Source organism: Piliocolobus tephrosceles, chromosome 15 (assembly GCF_002776525.5).
Source record: "Piliocolobus tephrosceles isolate RC106 chromosome 15, ASM277652v3, whole genome shotgun sequence".
In the NCBI taxonomy this organism is placed as follows: Eukaryota; Metazoa; Chordata; class Mammalia; order Primates; family Cercopithecidae; genus Piliocolobus; species Piliocolobus tephrosceles.
Window position 1 is genome coordinate 87,081,101 of NC_045448.1, and position 25,610 is coordinate 87,106,710.

Sequence of the window (25,610 nt, forward strand, 5' to 3'; positions counted from 1 at the left end):
TAGAAAGCTACATATGTTAAGTGGGAGAAAACAGACCCCATTAACCTGCATTTTGTGGGCATTTCTGAAAATGAATGTCTGAACTTTCTCTTCTACTAAATACATCAGAAATGCTGAAGAACATCAGTCAAATCTCCTGAGCTCCTGTCCCAGCAATGTCCCCACTGCAGTTTAGTCACCGTGAAGGTAGAGGCTGTTCTTCAATCACAGGACCTTAAGAGTCAGAGGAGAGCTGTGGAAGCCCATCTCCTCACACGAGCTGCATCCTCTCCTAACAAGAACTTCTGCAGCTTGCAGCAATGACTTCTGCCTAGCTGGGATTTCAGAGCATCTTGAATGTGTATTTCTTTCAGCTGTCAGAGGTGCCACAGGAAAAACGGATAAGGAGGTCAAATAACCTGGGATCACAATGGGTGGAAGTGTCTCGGCTATATGATTTCTTATTTTAAATGTTAATGTGCCTTGTGGGGCTCAGGGGGCACAGGGAGCACAGGGAGCGCGCTGGAGCAGCATGTGCGGCATTTCACAAACTGACAGCACTCCTTGTGGGATCACCAGTCCGTGGGGACTACTCAGGCACAGACCTCACTTTTTTTTTTTTTTTTTTTTCCGAGACGGGGCTCCACTCTTGTGGCCCAGGCTGGAGTGCAATGGTGCAATCGTGGCTCACTGCAACCTCCGCCTCCCGGGTTCAAGCGATTCTCCTGTCTCAGCCTCCCGAGTAGCTGGGATTACAGGCGTGTGCCACCATGCTGGGCTAATTTTTTTTTTTTTTTTAAGTAGAGACAGGGTTTCACCATGTTGGTCAGGTTGGTCTTGAACTCCTGACCTCAGATGATCTGCCTGCCTTGGCCTCCCGAAGTGGTGGGATTACAGGTGTGAGCCACCACACCCAGCCCAGCCCTCACTTTTTGAGTCTCTCTGATACCAGGAAGATGGTCAGACCCACGCTAAGGGTGCTCGCCTTCCTCCACATCACCTGCTCCCCAGGGTTACTGACCTATGTCGCTTGCAGCCCCTTCAGAGGCAGAGACCACACGGTCTGGTCTGTATCTTGGCATCGTGCTCATCACAAACATGGTCCTTGGCATAACGCTGAGTGCCCAACAAATAAATGTGTGCTAAATACTGAATACCCAAGCCTGTGGAGCTGTAGAAGACTACGGTCTGCTCGTTTCTAATGCACAGACTTGTGGTTGCACCATCATATTTGCGTGGCTGCAATGGAAGATGACTTTAGAAGAATGGGTTTGCGGAAGGCATTGAAAGGCTACTTACCTGTTGGACATTTGCCCCATGAAAACTATCTTCTAGGATTCTGACCATCTTTGTTCTCAATCTATGAACATTTTATAAGGCATCCTAAGGGCTACAGAAGCAATTCCCAACTGGTATTACAAGAAAATTGTTTTGAGGGCTATTTTATGGTTAAGTGCAGGAAAATCCAATCTTATGGTGTTAACTGCCAACCATGAAACAAAAGTAAAAAGGCTTTCTAAATGCAATGTGGTATCCTGGGTTGGATCCAGGAGCATAGAAAGGAAATTACTGGAAAACCAGCAAAATTTTAAAAGTCTGTAGTTTAGCCAGTAGTGTTGCACCAATGTTAAACTCAGTTTTGACAAATGCACCATGGTAATCTACTATGTAACATTAGGGCAAATTAAGTAAAGAGTATAAAGGAATTCTCTGTACTATGTTCACTACTCTTCTATTAGGTCGAAAAATTATCCTAAAATATAACACTTAAAAAATAATAATAAACAGGTTTTTCATTTACTCCAGGTCATGCCAGAGTGTTCAATGTAAAAGATACATCATGCATCTTCAGGAGGGGATCCTATTTCCATGCTTATTCCATATTCTCAAGCTCTGGTGAAAGGTTTAGTAACAGTATCTGCTATGGATTTCCATGCATGTAATTTCTTTAATTCTAGGCAAGAGGCCTTATGAATGCCATTATAGAGTTGGAAATGGAAGCTCCTCAAAATAGCCTTCTATCCGCCACTCAGAAAAAGTGGCAGAGCCAAGTGACAATTGCAGGTTGTGCTTTTTCTTTCTTTCTTTTTTTGAGATGGAGTCTTGCTCTGTCACCCAGTCTGGAGTGCAGTGGCACGATATCAGCTCACTGAAGACGGCGCCTCCTGGGGTTCAAGCAATTCTCCTGTCCCAACCTCCTGAGTAGCTGGAATTACAGGTGCCTGCCACCAAGTCTGGCTAATTTTTGTATTTTTAGTAGAGATGCGGTTTCACCATGTTGGCCAGGCTGGTCTTGAACTCCAGACCTCAAGTGATCTGCCTGCCTCAGCCTCCCGAAGTACTGGGATTACAGGTTTCAGTCACTGTGCCCGGCCAGGTTATGCATTTTCTATCCTGGCAAGCTGATGACTTAATAAAAAATGAACAGTTAACATCTACATAGCACATATTACACAGCAGGTACTGCTCTCAGTGCTTCTCTTGGAATACTCTATTTAATCTTCTGACCACTTCAGAATAAAAACCAAAAAACATTTTTAAATAAGCCTATTACTATAAAAATTAAAAAGTGGGAGTATTAAGTTATCTCAAAATTTGTCCCAAGCAGAGCTTGGGTGGGACAGAGCTGAGGAAAGAACTCTACCCAGGGGGGATCTGGGTGGATAGACAGGAGCAGCCTGGCAGGAGGCGCTAATGTTTTGCTAAATTCTTGCAGTTTTTCTTAAAAATTATTCACCTACATTTTATTCCAAAATAGATCCACACTTGTTTTACAGTAAAATATTTCAAAATATTTGCCAGGTAAATTTCTTAATTTCTTCCTGAAAAACCTTTCAGAAAAACGACCAGTTAAGGCAAGAGGCGCCTGTGGGCACTGCCTCATAAAGTAGCCCCTGCCATTAGCTCTCCCGTGTGAGAGGCCTGAGCTGGGTGCTCGCCAGGGTCCCCTTAGGCCTTAGAGGCCTGCACACTGTGCCTGTGCTGGCCCCTCCCAGATGCGGCGAAGAAACACGTAGTGAGGAGAACCAGGTATTCCCAGGGTTTAGGACACATCTGCTGGCCTCACATGGAGCTCCTCTCCAGACCCAGTCTGCTCACCCAGGGGCTCGGAGTCCTTCTGGCCAGCTGTCCTGTGCACCACGGCTGGAAACGTGATCGTCAACTTGCTGTTGTGTTCCTTTCGGACAACAGATCGCCCAGTCCTGCGCAGGAGGACAGTTGTGATTGAGGAGATAAAAAACCCGTAAGATATTTAATAATAGCCATGAGTGACTGCCCAGAGACGTCTCACCTGGGGAAAGGGCCCTGATACTTACTTGCAGTGGGGACAGCGCTTAGCATTCATATGTGCCTTCCAGAAGACAGCAGTGAGCTTGCTCTTGCTCTCACACACGTTCTTTACCTGTTTTTTTTTTTTTAAAAAAGTCAGAGAACCTTGGAGTGCCATTTTGAAGAGAATCCAATATATTTACTTTATAGTTTTCACCTTTTATTTTTAGCCAGAGGAAACACCCCTACCACCACTTTCTTAAACAAAATCTTCCATAGAACCCTAATATAGTTGAGCTCTGACAATTATTCAGCAACCTCTTTAAACCTTCAGTTTCCTCAATTACAATATGGGAATAAGAATAGTAACCACCACAGCAAGCTCTTACTAAGATAAATAATCACGAATGCAGTGGGGTCTTAAAATACAGCCAGCACTCACTAAATGCTAGTTACTTTCACTTATAAAAGGAAGCCCTCTGGATGCAGCTAGTCTGCCTCAGAAGGACCTCAGAGTTCTGAGGAAGGCACATCCACAGTCCAGCCACATGAGTGGCTCTGCACCTGGCAGCAGATGGGAACCATCTGGGAGCTTTTGTAACTCCATTTGGACCCTACCCCAGACCAATTAAATCAGAATCTCTGGTGTGAAACCCAAGCAGGAAGTGAAGCAGATTTCAAGACTATTATCACAGGTGAATTATCTACCCATTCATTCATTGAACAAATTAATACTTAGGCAGTGTATGGAGGGGAAAATAAGGTAGCGGTGGGTTAGAGACAAGTGATGGAGAAGGAAAAAAAGACCTGATGCCATTTTTTAAGAAGAGGCTTGCTGGATGCTATACCGAAACAAACTAATGTCACATAATCCTCTCATTGGTCCTGCAGGCAGGCATTAGAGATTAGATAGTGGACACTCAGGGACAGTTGCGCAATTCGTGAGGTTGCAGGTCTCATGAGAGACAGAGTTCAGATTCAAACCCTGGTCTACTATGGGAAGCCAGATGTATATGCAAAGGACAACACAAAGGGAAAGTGATAAAATAATGCCAAAAACAGCATGGGAGAAAGACAGTGTTAACTCACATGTGCGCCCTGGGACCCCAGGAGATTGTTCTGCACAATTTCAGCTGTGTATTGTTCTAATTCCTCCTGAATTTCAGAAGCAGAGGGATCAGCATTTTCTTCCAGAAACTGGAAAACAAAGAGGAAAACCACATTATCACGGTAATGTACACCTCTGATGAGCAGCACAATTGGGACCAGCCTCTCCAAGGGTGGAAAAGATTCATTTGAAGGGAGAAAAAGAAACCATGGCTACTGTGTTGCACTTTCAAAAGAGTGAGACAACATATAGCTGTTAAAAAAAAATCAAACGAGGTCAGGCATGGTGGCTCACACTTGTAATCCCAGCACTTTGGGAGGCAGAGGCAGGCAGATCACTAGAGCTCAGAAGTTTGAGACCAGCCCGAGCAACATGCTAAAACCCCATCTCTACCAAAAATATAAAGAGTTAGCCAGATGTGGTGGTATCTACTTGTGGTCCCGACTAGTTGGTAGGCTGATGTGGGAAGATCGCTGGGAGGGGGATGTTGCAGTGAGCCAAGATCGTACCACTGCACTCCAGCCTAGTTGACAGAGCCAGACACCATCTCAAAAAAAAAAAAAAAAAAAAATCCAGTGAGAACATCCTATTTCCAATAATGGTGGGCTAGATTTCCCAAACCAAACCTAAGACTGCGAAGAACCAAGATAGGTTAAAATATTTTAAAAGATAGGTTAAAATATTTTAAAAATCTTAACGCTCTGAAGAGCTGATAGGACAGTGAGGAATAAATAACCAGAGCAGACTAAAGGGGAGCAAAGAATCTAGCGAGATGAAAGAGCATACAGCCACGTGCACTGATGTGGGGCTTTGGTGCTATGCTGAGGCAGGACATCACTTGGGGTACTCATGTGCCCCAGGGAATAAGCCCATGATGCTCCCCAGGAGCCCTGGCCTTGAGTGCATTTTCCAATGCAGCAATTTTGAACTTTTTATTCACAAACCCTCAAATGATGTAGGAAACAGAAATAAAGTCTTAACCTAAGCCGGGTACAGTGGTGCCTCTGCAGTCCCAGCTACTCCAGATGCTGAGATAGGGGCTCGCTTGAGCCCAGGTGTTTGAGGTTGCAGTGTGCTATGATTGTACCTGTGAATTACCACTGCACTCCAGTGCTTGCCTAAGCAACACAGTGAGATCCTGCCTTCAAAAAGAACAAATTTAAAAACCTAAAGCTTTTTTAGTATAAGGTTAGAAATCTAACAGGAAGCCATCATTGTTCACCCCCGACACATAAACATAGTAAGCTGGAACACAAAGGGCTGTACTCTCAGGAAACTACCAGCCCTTGTACAATCACTCAGGCCATCCAGGGAGCTTTAAGTGTTGAACCTGGATAATGACAGTCCCAAGTTGGCAGTGGTGCCATGCACACAGCAGAAGCAATGAGAATCTTCTCTGGAGAAGGCAGCATCATCCTAGCCCTCAAATTATTCCCATAAATAATTTTTATTTTTACATTTATTTTTTATAATTATTAGAAAACTAAAGGTAGCATCTTGTTATGTTACCCAGGTTGCTCTTTAACTCCTGGGCTTGAGAAATCCTCTGACCTCAGCCTCCCAAAGTGCTAGGATTACAGGCATTAACCACTGTGTCCAGCCCCAACAAAGAATTTTTAAAGGACAAGGACAGACAAACTGTCAAAAATAAATACACAAGGGGACAGGGAAAGGAGGGAGGGTTTTTGGGGACATAAACAATATGCTGACATTGAACTGGACTGTAAGGGTGATGGTTACTTTGTATTGGACTGTACATACAATTAAAGCATTTTTGTGTATATTTTACAAAAAAAAGATTAAGGTATAATAGTAGGCACCATGAATAATTTTATGGCAATAAATCTGAAACTTTAAATGAAATGAGGGAATTCCTAGAAACATATAACTTACTGTTAGCACTGGTTTAAGAAAATCCTTTCTTTCTCTCTCTCAATCTCTCTTTTGGACAAATGTGACCATAAGTTAACTTTTTAGCTCTGTTCCCTCGGAAACATAATAAAAGTAGAAACAGGCCAGGTACGGTGGCCCACGCCTGTAATCCCAGCACTTTGGGAGGCCAAGATAGGCAGATCACCTGAGGTCAGGAGTTCAAGACCAGCCTGGCCAACATGGTGAAACCCCCATCTCTACTAAAAATATAAAAATTAGCTGGGCATGGTGTTGGACACCTGTAATCCCAGCTACTTGGGAGGGTGAGGCAAGAGAACTGCTTGAACCTGGAAGGTGGAGGTTGCAGTGAGCCAAGATCGTGCCATTGCACTCTAGCCTAGCCTGCTCAATAAGAGCGAGACTCCATCTCAAAAAAAAAAAAAAAAAAAAAAAAGACAACTCATCAGACACATTTTTGGGTCAGGCTCAAATGAAATTCATGATTCCAAGGGTCTTCTAGACTGACCCAAAGATTTTTTCCCCATCACCAAAAGCTGGAAAAACAATTACTACAAAGCAATTTGTAGATTCAGTGTAATCCCTATCAAAATACCAATGACATTCTTTGCAGAAACAGAAAAAAAAAAAAAATTGTAACATTTGTATGGAACCACAAAAGACCCTGAACAGCCAAAGCAATCTTGAGCAAAAAGAACAAAGCCTAGAGGCATCACACTACCAGAATTCAAAATATACTACAAAGCTGTAGTAACCAAAACAGTAGGGTACTGGCATGAAAACAGAAACATAGGCCAATGAAAACAGAGAACCCAAAAATTAATCTACATATCTACAGCCAACTGATATTTGCAAAAAGTGCCAAGAATATACATTGGGGAAAAGGACAGTGCCTTTAATAAATGATGCTGGGAAAATTGGATATCCATATGCAGAAGAATGAAACTAGATCTCCACCCCTTCCCTCTACAAAAATCAACTCAAAATTGATCAATGACCTAAATATAAGGTCTGGAAAAATATTTTATGAATCAGACCTTGAAGCACAGGCAACAAAAGCCAATATAAACAAATGGGATTATATCAAACTAAAAAGCTGCCGCACAGCAAAGTAGTCAGTCAATAAAAAGACGAGCTACGGAATAAGAGAAAATATTTGCAAACTATTCATCTTAGGGGCAGAGGCTTAATATCCAGAATATATAAGGAACTCAAACATCTCAACAGCAAAAAATCCCAAACAATTCAATTAAAAAATGGGCAAATCATCTCAACAAACATTTCTCAAAACACACACAAATAGCTAACAAATATATGAAAAAATGTTCAATGTCACTAGTCACTGGGAAAACACAAATCAAAACCACAATAAGGTTTCATCTCATCCCAGTTAGGATCGCTATCCCCAAAAGACAAAAAAAAAAAAAAAAAAAAAAAAAATGCTGGTGAGGATATGGAGAAAAGGGAACTCTTATACACTGTTGCACTGTTGGTGGGAATGTAAACTAGTATAGCCACTATGGGAAACATATGAGGGTTCCTCAATAAACTACAAATAGAACTACCATATGATCCAGCATCCCACTATTGGGCAATTATCCAAAAGAAAAGAAATTAGAATATCAAAGAGGTATCGGTATCCCCATGTTTATTGCAGCACTATTTACAATAGCCAAGATATGGAACCAACCTAGATGTCCAATAATAGATAAAGGGATAAAGCAAATGTGGTATATATACACAATGGAATACTATGGCCATAATAAAGCATGAAATCCTGTCATTTGCAACAACATAGATGGAACTGGAGGACATCATGTGAAATAAGCCAGGAACAGAAAGTTAAACACTACATGTTCTTACTCATATGTGGAAGCCAAAAAAAAGTTGATCTCATAGAAGTAAAAGTAGAATAGAGAATACTAGAAGCTGAGGAGGATAGGGAAAAGAGGGCAACAGGAAGAGATTTGTTAAAGGAGATAAAATTACAATTAGACAAGAGGAATAAATTCTAGTGTTCTACCCCCTTATAGGATGACCATAGCTAACAATAATATAGTTTCAAACAGCTAGAAGAATATTGTATGTTCGCAACACAAAGAAATGATAAATGTTTGAGGTGATAGATATGCTAATTCTCCTGATCTGATCACTATACACTGTCTGTATCACACCATCATTATGTACCCCATAAAATATGTATACATATTATGTGTTAATAAAAAAAAGACCAAAAAAACCAAACACAAGAAGTAAACACAGTAAGCATTACCAACAGGTGAACAACCTGACATTATAGGCCTCCTAAAATGATGCAATACAAAGTACCCTGTATCATGTAGGTTGTATTCTTGCCAAAAAGTGAATCTAATTACGGGAAATAATCAGACAATCTAAAATGTAAGAAATCCTATCAGACAACTGGCCTTGAGCCTCCAAAAAGGTCAGTATCATGAAAAAGAATTCTCTACATTACAATGTTCTACTTTAAGACCAATCAAAGAGATGTAACCATCAAAAGCAATGTCTTTTGATTGAATAAACCTTGACTGAATCCTCAGTCCAGAAAATCAGAAAAAGCTCATAAATGGATTAAATGGTATTTCACTATTGTTTCTATTAACATTCCTTTTATTATTCTTATAGCTTCCTGTTTTCACACTCAGCTATTGGTATCCAGTTATAAGATATAAAGATCAAATGTTCTGGTGAGTATCGGCATGGTAACTAGGACAATATACAAGCATCTCTAGTTCTCCACCACTTTGCGTTTCCTGATTTCTGTGACCACCACTACCCACCTACCCTGTTCAGAATTCTCTCAAGCTCGTAGACTGCTTGTAGGGCCCCGACTTCCAGAACCCTTAGCTGGCAGAGTAAGAGGTGAATCACGGCCCGGGGACAAGTCAGCATGTGGCAGTTTAAACAAGAGCCCCGAAGCAGCAGGTACAGCTTCTGAAGAGGGAATAAAAACGAACAGGATATTAGAAAGAGACACAGTAGTCATGGTGATTTTCAGTATACTCACAAGTTTCTTCACGTAGTCAGTCTATTCCTTTAAAAACTCTACTTCAGCCTACAAGCTTAGAAAGGTCTTTGTTAACTTAAGAACCAAATATTCCCCTCTATTTTCTTTTAAGGTTTTATTTTAATCCATTTAGATTTGAAATTTACTTTGGGCATATGACCTGAGGTAGAGAAATATCTTTATTTTATTCCAAGATTTAATTAAGACCCTTCTCGGCCAGGTGCAGTGGCTCACGCCCATAATCCCAGCATTTTGGGAGGCCAAGGCGGGCGGATCGATCACTTGAGGCCAGGAGTTTGAGACCAGCCTGGCCAACATGGTGAACCTGTCTCTTGTAATTTTTGTAAAAATATAAAAATTAGCTGGCATGGTGGCATGTGCCTGTAATCCCAGCTACTTGGGAGGCTGAGGCACAAGAATCACTTGAATCCAGGAGGCAGGGGTTACAGTGAGCCAAGACCGTGCCACTGCACTCCAGCCTGGGAGACAGAATGAAACTGTCTTAAAAACAAAAACAAAAAAAGACACTTCTCTTTAACATGATTAACAGACAAAAATCATGTCCATGTATACCAACATATGTGTAGCTTAAAAAAAAAAAATCCTGCAAGTGAGGTTAGCTGAAATAAAAAGCTGAAAATGTACAAGCATGACTCTACACAGAAGCTTAATTCTGATCTCACTGTTGGGCTTTCTGGGGCTTTGCTTCTCCTGCCACCACCCAAGAGCCTATAGAGACACCTACAAGGCTCAGGAGGCCTTGAGAACACTGAAGCTCTCTCTATTACCAGGCAGGTGCCACTAAGATTTCTGAAGAGCACAAAGCCCCTGAAACAAAAGGTGTAGGGAATGAATCCGAACCCTCCCTGGCCCTCCACGTGAATGGAATCAGGCTGTGGCTCTACTCAACTGGAAGCAAACTGATACTCATTTATTTAGGGCCACAGGGTAAGTTGAAGTTATTGTATTTGGCTCAAAGCTTCAAAATCTCATTCTACAGGATGCTTTCATTGGAGTGTCTGGGGCTTAACGTCCTTAGACCACTCTTGTGGGAGAGAGGCAGAACTCATAAATTCCACCAGCAGCCCTGAGACCCACACAACTAAGGCAGCACTTACATCGAAGAGGAGAGGGTTATACACCGTGAGTGGGAGCTCAATGTGGCCCAGGTGCCCGGAGCAGTTGTTGAAGTCCTGCACGCAGGTGGAGCACACCTCTTTGGAATCTGCAGGACCCAAAGCTAAATCGTACAGGCCATTTGCCGATGGGTTCCCCAGGCTGTCCAGGTATCGAGGGTTCGTAATGGATTTAACACTTAATTTCCTAAGGGGATAAAAAAGACCAAGAGGAAAGCTAAGGTTACCAACCTCTCTGATATTTCCTTTCCAGCACAAAACTATAGTTAAGTGATGATTTAATGCCTGCTTGATAGCTCTGGAGAGCACAATCTCTGTCTGCCTTGCTCACCAGTGCACCTCAATACTAAGTGCAGAGTTGGTACCCAACAGTTAATAAATACATATGTGCTAAATGAATGAGTGGTAACATCTTAAAAACAGATTTAGAACAAAACTTGCACTAAGTATATTGGTAAACTGTTTATAAAAACAAGTTAAGCATCTACTACACACTGCCTGCTTCACAGGCAGCATTTTTCCATCTTTTTTTTTTTTTTAAACAAGGTCTCACTCTTGTTGCCCAGGCTGGAGTGCACTGGTGCAACCTTGACTCACTGCAGCCTCGAACTCCTGGGCTCCAGTGATCCTCCCACCTCAGCCTCCCGAGTAGCTGGGACCACAGACATGTGCCACTATGCCCAACTAATTTTTCGATTAATATTTTTTTGTAGAGACAGGATTTCGCCATGTTACCCAGGCTGGTCTTGAATTCCTGAGCTCTACAGATCTCCCTGCCTCAGCCTCCCAAAGTGCTGGGATTACAGCAGTGAGCCACCATGCCTGGCCACATTATTTAGTTTGATCTTAATCCTCTGAAATGGTCATCACTACATGTACTTTTCAGGTGACGAAACCAAGGCTCAGGGAATTTAGGTGATCGAATCCAGGTGACACAAACAGAATGTGGGGGAGGCAGGATATGGAACAGACTTAACTCCAAAGCCTACCCAGTTCAATGAAGGGAATGTGATGCAACAATCCCTGTATGCAGAAATAGTAAATTTGACATTAAACACATATAGTCAAACCTTAAAAAACGTTTCATCACATTTTATGTTTGGTTTGAAAGGTGCTCCCATAGGACACAACTATGTCTAGTAAGCTAACTTTACTTTTACAACTTTCTCCTTTCTGATTTAGAAAATAAAGACAAGGAAACTATCCCAATCTCACAGGCTAGAGGAAATCTGAAGGTTGAAAGGAGAGTCCCCTAATGATGTAAACACTCCCTTTAATAAAGCACAAAAATAGTGTCAAGTTTTCATGAGTGGTGACATGTTCTGAGTGTAAAACGATGTTAGTCTATCAGGAATTAAGCTGCTGAGATCTAGAAGATTCTATGTTGCATGGCCAGTGTCACTATAAGGGTCAAGGCGACATGGTGGCAGATCTGTTGTGGCTGTTTTCTATATGGTCACCTTGCTGCCAGTAAGCTAATTTCATGAGAAACTTGATCTAACTCAAAAGTTGTGTGTGTGGTCTCTTCCCACAAACCTGGAGTCCACCTGCAACCTTGAACTGGGTAACACTGAACAAATTACTTACCTTTTGTTCTTTAATCTTAACTTTTGAAACTGTAATAAAATATATATATATTCATCATCTTAACTGCTTCAATAAGTACAGTTCAGTGGTATTAAGTACATTTGCATTGTGCTACCATTACCACTCTCCATCTGCAGAACCCTTTTTCATCTTGTAAAACTGAAACTGTACCCATTATATAATAATTCTTCATCTCCTCTGCTACCATCATTTTACTTTCTGTTTTGATTAATCTGACTCCTCTAAGTACCTTATATTAAGTGGAATCACACCATACTTGTCCTTTTGTGACTGGTTTATTTCACCTAGCACAATGCCCTCAAGGTTCATCTATGTTATAGGATGTGTCAGAACTTTTTTCCTTTTTATATGGCTGAACAATATCCCATTGCATGTATATACCACATTTTGTCTATCAACCCATCCATTGATAAGACACTAGGGTAGTATCCACTTTTTCACTATTGTGAATAATGCTGCTATGAACATAGGTATACAAATATCTCTTTGAGACCCTACTTTCAATTCTTTGGATATGTAGCCAGAGGTAGAATTGCTGGATCACATGGTAATTCTGTCTTTAATATTTTGAGAATCCACCCTACTGTTTTCCATAGTGGTTGCACCATTTTACATTCCCACTAATGGTGTACGAAAAGGTTCCACTTTCTCCACACCCTTGTCAACACACACTACTTTGTTTTTTTGATAGTAGCTGGATCAAAAAGTACTGGATTGGGAGGAGCTTTTTATTTGCATTTCCCTAATAATTGGTGATGTTCAACATCTTTTCACATGCTCACTGGCTATCTGTATGTTTTCTTTGGAAAAATGTCTATTTAAGTCCTTTGTCCATTTTAAAATTGAATTTGTTGTTGTTGTTGAGTAGTAGGAGTTCCTTTTATGTTCTAGATAACAATCTCTCATCAGATACACAATTTACAAGTATTTTCTCCCATTCCATGGGTTGCCCTTTCACTCTTGTTGACTGTGTCCTTTGATAACTACCTAATTTTTTTCTCACCTGAAGTCTGGGCATCGCAGCAGCTCTATGAGAATGATTAGAAGATAACATATAGAAAATACAGTGTCTAGAACAAAGTTCCTCTCTGTTTGTTGGGTAGAGGAGAAAGTCCCTCCCACCACTACAGGAGTGGGATGAAGAGTAGGGGCAACCAGCAAGGATTCCACCAGAGAGAGCAGAGTTTGAGATCAATAGACTTAGGTTTGAAGAAGACCTTTGCCACTTCCTAGAGAGACATTTTGTTCTCTGGGCCTGAATTTTTTACTGGAGGTGCCACCACAAATGGGTGTTGTTAAGAACTGAGAATGGGTGTCGTTAATGACTGAAAGTACCAAGCACTGAGCAGCTAGCTCCTGCATCCATCTATTCATACACTCAACAAATACCCACTGAGTGCTCACTATGTGCCAGATAGCATAAAGTGCCAAGGACACAGACAAGAACCGCTATGCTTAAGGGCCTTACATTCTACTGGAGGAAGAGGAACAGACACAAAATAAATGTATAGTCTGTTAGATGGCAGCAAATGCTATGATGAAAAATAATACAGGCAAAGGGAAGAGCGGAGTAGTTAAGTGGTCCTAGAAGCCCACTAAGGAGGTACTTGGGCAAAGGCTAAAGGAGTTGAGGGAGCAGGCCATACAGTCACCTGGGCAGAGGGTTTTAAAGGAGGAAGAAGAAGGGAGTGCAACGGTCCTGAGGTGGATGTGTGCCCGTGGTGCTCTGGATGCAACAAGGAGGTCAGCGTAGCTGGAAGAGGTGAGATCAGAGAGGTAACAGGAGACTGAAATGGCCCCTCCAGGCCATTTTTAACTCAACCCTAAACCAGTTTGAAAACTCCACAATTATCTTTTTAAAAATTCAGGAAACTTAAAACACTTTTGCTTTTGGATGAAATCGTATCCACTTATGGCGGTGATGATATAACTGGAATTTCTGGGCTAGCACACTGTTACCAATGACACCAGAGCTCAGGAGTTTATTCATCCATTTATTCAGACTTGAGGATAAAAGACAAGAGTGGCATACATAAAAAGCTCAAGAGTAGTGGAGGAGGACAAATATACATAAGCACAAAAAGTGACTAAAGCACCATAACAGACAACTGTACCATGTGCAAAATGACCTCAGAAAATGACAGAGGTGAACAGAGCTTTCAGGTGTGTGTGTTGGGTAGGGGACAGAGGGAAGTACCTCCTTTTGGCTAAAAGGACACTGCAGGCAGAGGGAATAGCTTTAAAAAAGACCCAGATGTTGAAATATGAATGGCAGTTTCTGGAATATGCAAGTAGTTTAATAGGGCTGGAGAAGGGATGATGTTATAGCTAAAATCAGCATTGGACTGATCATGGGAGACTTTGCAGGCTATGCTAAGAAAATATCCTTTATCTGAGGGAAATGGAGAACCTTTGGAGGGTTTTAAGGGTGACAGTAGCATGACCACATTTGCACTTTGCAAGAATAATTTCGACAGCAGTGTGGAGTATGCACTTGAGAGGTGTAAGGGGAAGGTGGAAGGAAAAGACAATTCAAATATGAGATAAGGGCCAGAGGGAACACAGTAGCAATTGGGAGAAAAAGGAGAGTAAAGAACAAATAGACATGTAGGTGACACAATGTAAGAGCCCAATAAATAAGTTAGATGTCAAGAGATCTAGAATTATTTTCCAGTTTCTAGTGACCGTCTTGCACTAGGTACACCATTTTGGAGGGGTAAGTTACCCCTCCCTTTGAAGAGGGGTGCATGTTGAGTTTTTTTTTGTTTTGTTTTGTTTTGTTTTTTTTGAGACAGTCTTGCTCTGTCGCCAGGCTGGAGTGCAGTGGCACAATCTCGGCTCACTGCAACCTCCACCTCCTGGGTTCAAGCGATTCTCCTGCCTCAGCCTCCCAAGTAGCTGGGACTACAGGTGCCCGCCACAGCGCCCAGCTAATTTTTGTATTTTCAGTCGAGACGAGGGTTCATCATGTTGGCCAGGATGGTCTCGATCTCCCGATCTCGTGATCCGCCGGCCTCAGCCTCCCAAAGTGCTGGGATTACAGGCGTGAGCCATCGCGCCCGGCCATGTTGAGTTTTTGATATGCATTTAAGATCTCTGTGTGAAATTTAAGTAAAGATGTCCAGACAGCTAAACAAATGGGTCTGAAAATCAGGGAAAGAAATTTGCGTTGGGGATTTAAATTTGAGACTATAAATCATGAAAGTGGTGAGATTGTCAAGGGGCAATATTTACCATGAGGAAAACAACATTACCAGAATAGAATCTTGAAGAACATCAACATTTAAGGAGTAAAACGAGGTACAGACCTTGCTCACCAATGTGTCATTAACGCCTCGCTTGGTGCCTGGAAACAACTGGATGCTTAATAAATGTTTGTGGGGTTATAAGACTGATAGAGGAAGAGAGTGAGGTAGAAATATTTGTCATAAAAATAGGAGAACTTGAAGTCAAATAAGGTTCTGGAAGAAAGGAAAGTTTCAAGAGAGTGCATTGGAGAATGTCAAATGCTACCGTGATCAAAATGAAGACTAAAGAGAGTTCCCTTGATTTAACAACCAGACAGAGAATATAACGGGGTCCTAGCAAAGAGAAGTTAACTTGAAGGACAAACATTTTATAAACAAGAGGAAACTTACTACGTGCCTAATTAACCATATCAGGTGCATTATGGTTAATTCTACAACGCTTGTTAACGAGGAGACTGGCAGACGCTAACGCTGCAGACCAGGACCCTCCCCACCCTTACACTCCCCTACCCCCAGCGCAAACTCTTTCCGCCAGCCCCACCGGACTCTAGGCAGTCCACGCCGGCCCAGGAACGTTCCCAGAACTACGGCTCCCAGCAGGACAAGCGCCAGACAAGCCTGGAATCAGAGGATTGACTGGGCGCAAGGGCTTCTGGGAATGGTAGTTTAGGGCGCAGACCTCAAGAGCCAGGCTGGGCACGCCACCCGACCAACTCCTTACTTGAGCTCTTCAGCCGAATACATCCCGAAGGAAATGCCCTGCAGCCGCCGCCAGGGCATGTTCTTGGAGATCAACATCCTCCAGATCCGTTTTGAATTCCAACACCCAGAGAGACGGTCCACTCACCACCTGACTATGCTTAATTCAGCCTCAAGCTCGGAGTCACCACGTGATTCAAAGTGCGCTTGCGCGCGGAAGAGGTCGCAGGAACGACACTTCGGTGGATGAGATCACTTCTACATGGGGGGGAACAAATAGTTGTACGACTCTCTGCTCGCTCATTTATTTTGAAAACAATCAAAGATATATAAGATATCAAAATATTTAAGAAAATTCCTCCGAGGCAAATGAGGTGTATAGAGCTTTTAGCTTCCGTGACAAAGTCTTTCAAACCATGAGCTTGCAACCTCCCATTTTATGTTTGCTTTCGTCTTCTTCCGCTTCAGCCAATAGCGGAGCTGTTCCCTGCTCCCCGCCCACTTCGCCCCTTCTTCCTGAAGGTCGAGGCGGGTTTTCCCAACATGCGCTGCAGAGAAGTCAAAGATGGCGGCTGTAGCTGCAGTTCGCTGGCTGGGCCTCCGCAGCAGGCTTGGCCAGCCGCTGACAGGTCGGCGGGCGGGTCTTTGTGAACAGGCACGCAGCTGCAGGTAAGAGACGCTTAGGGGTATCCGCGAAGAAGACTGCAGAGTCACCAAGTCCCAGCTTGCTGTGGGCGTAGGCACGATGAAGTGGTTTGCTCATGCGCGCCCTTGGGGCCGCGTGCCCTTAAGGCCGGGTACGCGGAGGTGGCCCTTTGAAATAGGGTTCGCAACGCATTTATTCATTAGAGAAATACTTATTGATTGATTGCAGTATTCTGTAGTTACCACCCGCAAAGCTGGGTCCCTGCCCTCATGAAGCTTACGTTCCAGTGAGTGTGGCTATTTGCAACACTACCCCAAATTAAAAATTATCCGCCTTTACTTATTTTAACCCAATGAGGAGGAGCGCGGAGAAAGTACAAGATCTTCCCACATAAAAGGCAATCTCTGGTCGCCACGGTGGGGTCTTTGGCTAAAGAAGTTATCAGGTTTTCATGAAAGCAGAAAAGTCTAAAAGATCTGACCATGCCCTTTTGATCTGTGATTAGTTATAACTTGGAACCTGTATGACCTATTTATGTAATATTTTTTTCACTCAGTGCACACAGTGGCATTGTGGGAACATGAGAGGCAGTAATTTGTTGTGAAAACTTGCTAAAAGCCTAATTTTAGATTCAGTGTTTGCCATTCACTTAATTGGATGATAGTAGACAGATCTCCTCCTCTGCAGACTGGAGTTGGTAATAACCATCCGAAAAGTTTGTGAGGTATAAGTGAGATATGTAATTTACAATTTTTTTTTATATGTACTCTCCCTTAGTTCCCCTCAAGAAAGAAAAACCACTCCATCAGATATTGCAGAAGCCTTTGTGCTGCCATTCATTGTCAGTCCTTCTTTTCCTGGTAGCCATCGTTAGCATTTTTCTACTCATTTTTTTTGCTTGAAGCAGAATCTCTCCCTCAGCATCCGTTCTTAAAATAACCGTGATCTCTGTTTTAAGGTCATGAGAAACAAATAGCGTGGCTTGAAAGAGTTGATCTCTTTCTGAAATGTCCTTAGCTTAGAGGGGCATTCTTGTTTTAAAATGATACCTGAAACCAGATACTACTGGAGGAAGTATCTTTCAATGCAATCACATCTTGACAACTTTCTGAATGTTACCGGTGCCATATAGTAAGGGGAAACACAAGACAATATTAACCGTGCACATTATCTGTATGATGTGTTGACTGTATTTCAGTGTGATCAGAACACCTAAAAACTCAGTCATGGGCCAATGATTCTATATTTTGGTTTAAAAAGGATTTCATATCGAACCTCTGAAAATAGAAAATATCAGCAATTCCAAGTGTGAATCAGGCTTTACGTGTTTGGTACGTTCTTGATTGTTGAAGGAAGTGGAATGAAAAGCCGTGGGTGATCTTCCCTATGTTGTAATTGCTTTAAGTGAGGTAGTCCTTTCTGATCAGGGCAGTAACTATACAGAAGCAAGAGCTCACTAAATTGTTCTTTTTAATGTCATAGTGTTTTGGTTCCTGAAGTTGAAATTCTTGCATTTCAAACCAGATTGTTCAAGGGCCATTAAAAACTTTCCTCCCCCTCTACCATTTATGTAATGAGATTGCTTGCTTCCAAAAATTTTGACTAGCTGGGCATGGTGGCATATGCCTGTAGTCCTAGTTACTCAGGAGGCTGAAGCAGGAGGGTCGCTTGAGCCCAGGAGTTTAAGGGTTCAGTGAGCTATAATTGCACCACTGCACTAAAGGCTGGGCAATGGAGCAAGACCCTGTCTCTAAAAAAAAAATAAAAAAAAAAAAAAACAGTTTTGACAGTCTTGTCCATATCTTATATCCATTTGTTAATGATACTGAACATGCTGTACAGACTGTCTTCTCAGCATTCATTGACATGAGTTATCCACTTTAATCCGTGATAATTGGAGAATTTGGGCTCAAAGTACACACAGGTGGAGGTGAGCTGGGTACTTCATTAAGGACTATTAGCTTTAAGGCTTTTGTTTTTTTGCAGATTTTATTCTGGTAGTGCAACCCTCTCAAAGGTTGAAGGAACTGATATAACAGGTATATTTTAAAATATGTTGAATTCTATTTTTATATCAACACGTTGGATTCCATTGTAGTACTAGGAAACTGATTCATGTTTTATTTTTTACATTAGGGATTGAAGAAGTAGTAATTCCAAAAAAGAAAACTTGGTAAGTATTCTATCAGTGTTCATTCAGCAGATGGTTGAGTGCTTATTATGAGAGAAACATAAGGGTTAAGTAAGGAGACAGTGATGGGAAGAGCAGTAGGAGAGCATTCTTGAAGAGAGAGTAGCTGAGTGGGGAGAAGCTAGGAGTTTAAAGGACAAAAAATGGAAAGGTGGAGAATAGTGAGTGAATAAGCAATGAGATTTACTTAAAAGAACAATTGAAAGATATTTTGAATTAGTGTGGTTTAGTATTTATGTGGTTAATAATACATGGTTATACATGAACATCATAATTTTTTTAAAGGAAGTTCTCTCACATGGTTGGAAGAGCAGACAAAATTACTGTATTATCTCTAATGAGGTAAAATAAAGTAAATGGTGTGGACAGCAAAATTTAGCTTTCTTATTCAGTGGATGTATCCTTGAACAAATTGCCTCATCTCATTTATTCAACATTTGTTGAATATGTAGGAACTAAAACTTCACAGAAGTGCTTGTTACAATGTAGTACTATTGAACGCATTTAATGGCCCCTTGAAAAGCTAGGTCTTAAAATTATGTGACCTAAAGACTTGGATTCATTAAAAAGCCTTTTTAAAAAACTTTATTAATCTGAATTGTGTGATTATTTTAGGGAGCCAGGGAGCCCAGTTATGTCAATGCATAGGTAACTGGGATCATAAAAGAAGTGCAAATTAAAACTTACCAGATTGGCAGAGAGGGAATTTGGAGAAATACATTTGTTCGTGGGACAGTAAATTGGAACAGCTCTTTGGCAGGAAATTTGGCAGAATCGGAATTGGAAATGTGCACGTACTGGTTAGCCACTTTGGAGGAACATTTGCATATATACATGGACAAGAGTGTTTATTACTTGGGAATCGTAACAGGTTGAAACAGCCTGAATGCCCATTGAAAAGTGAATGGATAATTTTAAAAGGTTATCATATAATAACTTTTTATATTGAAAGGAATTAGTTAGCTTTATATTTAATAACATGGATAATGCAGTCGAACTTACGTAGACACATGCAGAATGACAGTGTGTATATGTTTTTTACGGAGATGTATGTGTAAAAATACTTTAAAAGTTCTGGAAATACAAATACCAAATTCATCGTGGAGAGGGGTCACAAGATGACACCAGACACTTTAGGTTAACCTGTAATGTTCTAGTTTATTTTTTTAAGATAATATATGATAGCTTTTTTAAGTAACCCTTTTAAGAAAGCGAATTAGTGAGTAATCTGCCATCATTTTTTCACTGCCATTTGTTCAATGTGTTAGGAAAGTATGCTAACTTGCTAAGACTTAAATAGGCTATTGAAAGATCTGAGGGAATGCTGAGAGATGAGAGAATGTGTCGTCATCACACTTGCTGAAGTTACATAAATGTGACTTCTAAATGTGGAAAGAAAATCTTGTGGATATTATATACATCAGGAAATTAGTTTTGATGAAATATAAAATTTCCTGTACTTTCGTTTTTCTCAGGTGACTTATAGTCTTAAGAATGTTATGTTAAACTTTATTTAGAAAAATACACTTGGTATAATTCCCTTTTGGAAAGGAAACACATTAAATCTAACATAGGAGCAAAAATACATTTGAGATCGAATTGTCTTGTCTGTCATTTACTCCAGTGAAGCCTTTTCTAATAGTTCAGTGAAGGTCTCTATTCAGAGGTGCAGTGGACAGCTGGCCTGCAATTCTTACCATAAGGTTATATGTGGTTGAGAGGTTCTAAACCAGGAGGGTGCATCAGAATTATCTGGGAATTCAGTAAGAATGTGTGTGACAGTCCTCCGTGGATCTTGGGAGGCTTTGATGCAATAGGTCCAGAATGAAGCCTGTGGTTTATTCTTGTATAACTGAATCAAGAGCTACCAATTAAGTTAGTAAAGGCAACAGTAGTCCTGAAAGCCGCAGTAAGATTCCATAGGAAAGTGGATAGAGGAAGTAGGCCAGATAGTTTTATGAGGGGAGGATGGAAATCACTAGCCCTGGGTTATGGCATTATCCACCAGGCCAGAGAGGACAGGCATAGCAAAGAGAGGAACATGTACCAACTAGGGAAAAGAACTGGCAGTTTTCTTCATTTCTAATTTATTCTAGTGACCTTGTGACATACGAACCAGCTTCAGATGAGATGTGTAATTTTTTATTGGCCAATACACTGAGAGTAGAATCACTTGTTCAGTTTGTGGCTGTGAAGAGCCCTGATGAGGATTAACTTGTGGTTCTTATTCTTAGGGATAAAGTAGCTGTTCTTCAGGCACTTGCATCCACAGTAAACAGGGTAAGTAGGATTTTAGTGTTTTTTTTTAACCTAAAACTTGGCTAATAACATACTTTTTAACTTGGCTAATAACACATTTAATACTCATACCTCTTCATTATTCAGAATTAAACTGTTGTGGATCTAGAAAGTTTCTTTATAATTATCTAATCCAGCTGAGCCAGGTGCCTCATGAATGTAATCCCAACACTTTTGGAGGCAAAAGCAGGAAGATCACTTGACATCAGGAGTTCAAAACCAGTTTGGGCAGCATAGCAAGACCCCCATCTTTTTTTTGTTTGTTTGTTTTGAGACAGTTTCTCTCTTGTTGCCCATGCTGGAGTGCAATGGCGTGATCTTGGCTCACTGCATCCTCCACTTCCCGGGTTCAAGCGATTCTTCTGTCTCAGCCTCCTGAGTAGCTGGGATTTACAGGCATGTGCCACCACGCCCAGCTAATTTTGTATTTTTAGTAGAAACAGGGTTTCTCCATGTTGGTCAGACTGGTCTTGAACTCCAGACCTCAGGTGATCCACCTGCTTTCCCTTCCCAAAGTGCTGGGATTACAATGTGTGAGCCATCGTGCCCAATTTTTTTCTTTTTCTTTTTCTTTTTTTTAAAGAGTGAAATTACTGACTGGGTGTCGTGGCTCACACCTGTAATCCCATCACTAATCCCATCACTTTGGGAGACCAAGGCAGGTGGATTGCTTGAGGTCAGGAGTTGGAGACCAGCCCAGTGAACATGGTGAAACCCTGTCTCTACCAAAACAACGAAAACAAAAATTACGAGGCATGGTGGCGCCTGTAGTCCTACCTTCTCAGGAGGCTGAGGCAAGAGAATCTCTTGAACCCTGGAGGCAGAGGTTGCAGTGAGCCAAGGTCGTGTCACTGCAGTCCAGCCTAGGTGAGTTAGTGAGACTCTGTCTCAAAAAAAAAAAAAAGAAAAATTAAAATTATCAAATCCCTTCGTTTGGCAAATGAGGAAGCTAAGGTTTTGAAAGTGGCCAGTGACTGGTTACGATGTTAAAGCCTTAATTAAAGGCTTAATTCCACATCTTTTACCTCGAAATGCAGTGTTTTTCTACCATACCAGTGATCTTTAATCCCTGGAGGGGTTTGTTGAAATATATGTTCTTAGGAGATGATTTGGCTGTAGTATACCAACTTGGAGAAATAATGTACCTGTCATGCTGACAATCATAGAGTGATTAGTAATCTGGGTCCTGGAGCCTACTAGTTTAATAGCCAAGCAACTAGCTTTATGATCTTAGGCAAATTACTTTACCTCTTGGTAACTTCTGTTTCCTAACTTACGAAATGGGCGTTTATTATAGCACCAAACCTCAAGGTTGCAATGGGAATTATTAACAAATGAATTAAATATACATAAGATTTAGGACAGAGTCTGGGACAAAGGAAATGCTTGGTACATGGTATTTTGTTGCTACTACTATGTTGTTGATTTCATTGACATGAAGTTTGTTCTGTTGGCAACTCAAGAATAGAGTTTGTAGTCTGGTAGATACACTGAAACTTTGGTAAGTGCATCAAAAATGGAACTTTCTGCTTGGTTGTAGTTTTTATTAACCGAAAACTTTTAATTTCATCTGTGGGGAAAAGTCTAAAATAATTAAGTCTTTTTTTCTGCCACAGTATCTGTATGGATATTGATCCTCCTTAAGTTGATTATTACAAGTACACAGAATTGTTCTTCTATTGTAGATGTTAAACTACATCTAAAAATGGAACTACTAGGCAGGGCATAGTGGCTCATGCCTGTAATCCCAGCAGTTTGGGAAGTCAAAGCGGGTGGATCCTGTGAGCTTGGGACTTTGAGATCAGTCTGGGCAACGTGGTTAAACCCTGTCTCTACAAAAAACACAAAAATTAGCTGAGCATGGTAGTATGCGCCTGTAGTCCCAGCTACTTGGGAGGCTGAGGGGAGGCTCACTTGATCCTGGGAGGTGGAGGTGGAAGTTGCGGTGAGCCAGGATCGCACCACTGTACTTCACAAAGTGAGACCCTGTCTTGCCCCCACAAAAAATAAATTAAATATAAAATAAATATGGAGCTACTAAAGATAGTGTCGGGGCTACTGTGCATTGGTATACTCTACCAGTTTCTGAAAAAGTACTTTACTACATCTCCCTACTTGCAAAGCATTGAGGTTTTCAGTAGCTCACTTATCCATAAATAGGCACCTGAAATGTAAACATAGAAATGGACCTCTGAGATATTCTCAACATTTTAATGAGAATGGTCCAGGGCCACCTTCAAGTCAAAGAAGTTATAGAAATTATGTGTAGAATTGTGACTTACCTGGCCCTTGAAATCCAAGAGTTATTTGTTTATCCATTCACTCAGCAACCGTATATTGTGCCCTTATGATGCTTATCAAGCACTGTGCTGGATATAGAATTAGACACAGTTATTGTGTAGTTCTAGAGGGGAAGACTGAGGTAGCACTGAGAAGGGGTTACTTCGCTGAGACTGGGAAAGGAATTCTTTTTTTTTTTTAAGAGATGGAGTCTCCCTCTGTTGCCGAGGCTGGAGTGCAGTGGCGCGTTCTTGGCTCACTACAAGCTCTGCCTCCTGGGTTCATGTCATTCTCCTGCCTCAGCCTCCTGAATAGCTGGGACTACAGGCGCCCACCATCACGCCCGGCTAATTTTTGTATTTTTAGTAGAGACGGAGTTTCACTGTGTTAGCCAGGATGGGGGGAAAGGAATTCTAAGCAGACATTTTAGAAAAGACAGCAATGTGGAGAATAGGAAACCTTTCCACTTGAGAGTGTGATAAAGATCTTAACATATCCAAAACCAAACCCCTTTCCCTCCAAACATTCGTCACACATTTCTTTGCCATCTCATTAATGGCAACTCCAATTTTATAGCTGCTCAGGCCAAAATCCTGGGAATCATGTTAGCAAAGCCTTTGTTTATCCCTTCAAAAGATGTGTGAGGTCTCCATGACTACTCCCAGACTAAGAGTTATGACAACAAGAAGATACAAAGCAAAGTCAGCAAAGAGAAAAGGCTCATGGGATAAAGACCAAAAGAAATCAGTCACAAGCTTCCAAAAGACGTCTCCAGAAGATTCAACACAGGACATGCTTGATTCCTCCATCAATGACTTGTGACAACACATGCGAAGTGTCTACCAAAGCTCATTGGAGACCCAGTGCCAGAGTTTTTAGGGGAGGCTGGCCATGTAGACCACCCACTGGCTGGCATATATTATATTAAGTTTCCACACTCCCAGAAGGAAAGCAGTTATTTGGCACAAAACACACTGTACAAACAGGTTAGGCACAGTGAACCATTGTTAGCAGTTTGGGAATGGTGGGAACCCTTCCAATATCCAGGTTCCCAGATGGCAGCCAAGGGCCAGCCTTGGAAGCAGACCTTTCTAAGGATAGTGGTTTCAGGCCTGTTAACTCTTTTCTGTACAATGTCAAAATTTTAGATGCTTGATATCATCACCAATCACCTTGGTAATTGTTGTCTTACAAGTCTGGATTAATTGCAACAGTCTCTGTCATCTCCCACTTCAACTCCCTACACACTGCTCTCAGTTCAGCAGTTGTAGTGACCCTGGATCATATCACTCTTAAGAATTCAACATTGGCTTTCCGTTAGTATAATTAAAAACTGAAGTTCACAACAGGGCTGCTAAGGTGAGGCTCCAGGGAAAGGGGTTTTTGAAAGGGGTAGCAGAAAGCTAGGTCCAAAATAACATACTCCCTCCAGGCTCCAGGTATGAGCAGCTTTCCCTTGAGAGCTGCTGGGAAGCTTCCACGCCCCCTCCCCAAGGAGTCCAGGTCAGTAAGACAGGGTTAAGGATATAGGATAAGTTTTTGTTTGTAATAAAGGCCCAAGTAAGGCACTCAGACACAGAAGAGAAGAATAGAGAAAGCAATTCTGGGGCATTTCTCAGTGGGGACCCTGGTGGTATTGGAGAGTTGATTATGCTCAGGTTTAGGGAGCAATTTTAATGGGCAACAGGACGTGGGAGAGGCTGCTGCTGTTCACTCCTGAGGGGGTGTGGTGGTATCTTCCATTTGGAGGAGGGACTCTTGGTAAAGATGAGCGTGGGTAGATAGTGACCTTGCTTTGGAGGAAATCCTATTCTGGGATTCTGCTGTTAGGACTAGTTAATTCAGATGATTCTTACCTAGAGTTTAAAACAGAAATAGTCCCCAGTGATAGCAAACTTAAATATTAAAATCAGCCATGCGGGGGTGGGTACAGCTTAAGCCATTGTTTGCTTTGCGTAATGAAAGGCAAGTCTTGTAGAGCTGGGAGTACAGTGCAGGTGTTTGTCTTTTTTCTCTATATACACATGTATATATGCCCTCATACATTTGCGCATGTAGGTTACATACATAATTAAAACTTACAGAATTTTTGTTACTCAAAACTCACAAGGTCCTTTTAAAAGTTTAGCTGAAAAGACTTGTGGGCTGGATGCAGTGGTTCACATCTATAATCCTAGCCATTTGTAAGACAGAGGTGAGAGAACTGCTTGAGACCAGGAGTTTGAGACT

The 25,610-nt window shown here is 41.6% G+C and overlaps 2 protein-coding genes across 3 annotated transcripts in view; one reads left to right on the forward strand and one right to left on the reverse strand.

Annotated features, from left to right (window-relative positions):
* POLR1A (RNA polymerase I subunit A) overlaps window positions 1-16,169 on the reverse strand; it is a 74,733-nt gene extending 58,564 nt beyond the window's left edge. The window contains exons 1-6 of the mRNA XM_023224933.2: window positions 15,989-16,169; window positions 10,394-10,598; window positions 9,053-9,202; window positions 4,339-4,446; window positions 3,297-3,382; window positions 3,079-3,182 (exon numbers count right to left, since the gene is read on the reverse strand). Of these exons, the coding sequence (XP_023080701.2) occupies window positions 3,079-3,182; window positions 3,297-3,382; window positions 4,339-4,446; window positions 9,053-9,202; window positions 10,394-10,598; window positions 15,989-16,065 (730 nt within the window). The 5' untranslated portion in view covers window positions 16,066-16,169. The remainder of the gene's footprint in view (window positions 1-3,078; window positions 3,183-3,296; window positions 3,383-4,338; window positions 4,447-9,052; window positions 9,203-10,393; window positions 10,599-15,988) is intronic.
* A 296-nt stretch (window positions 16,170-16,465) lies between these two features.
* Window positions 16,466-25,610, forward strand: part of PTCD3 (pentatricopeptide repeat domain 3) — a 34,649-nt gene continuing 25,504 nt past the window's right edge. Inside the window, exons 1-4 of one of the 2 annotated variants that reach the window (XM_023224917.2) lie at window positions 16,466-16,635; window positions 18,599-18,651; window positions 18,749-18,785; window positions 21,038-21,083. In XM_023224917.2, the coding sequence (XP_023080685.1) occupies window positions 16,532-16,635; window positions 18,599-18,651; window positions 18,749-18,785; window positions 21,038-21,083 (240 nt within the window). In that variant the 5' untranslated portion in view covers window positions 16,466-16,531. The remainder of the gene's footprint in view (window positions 16,636-18,598; window positions 18,652-18,748; window positions 18,786-21,037; window positions 21,084-25,610) is intronic. The other variant, XM_023224918.2, reaches the window with a different exon arrangement.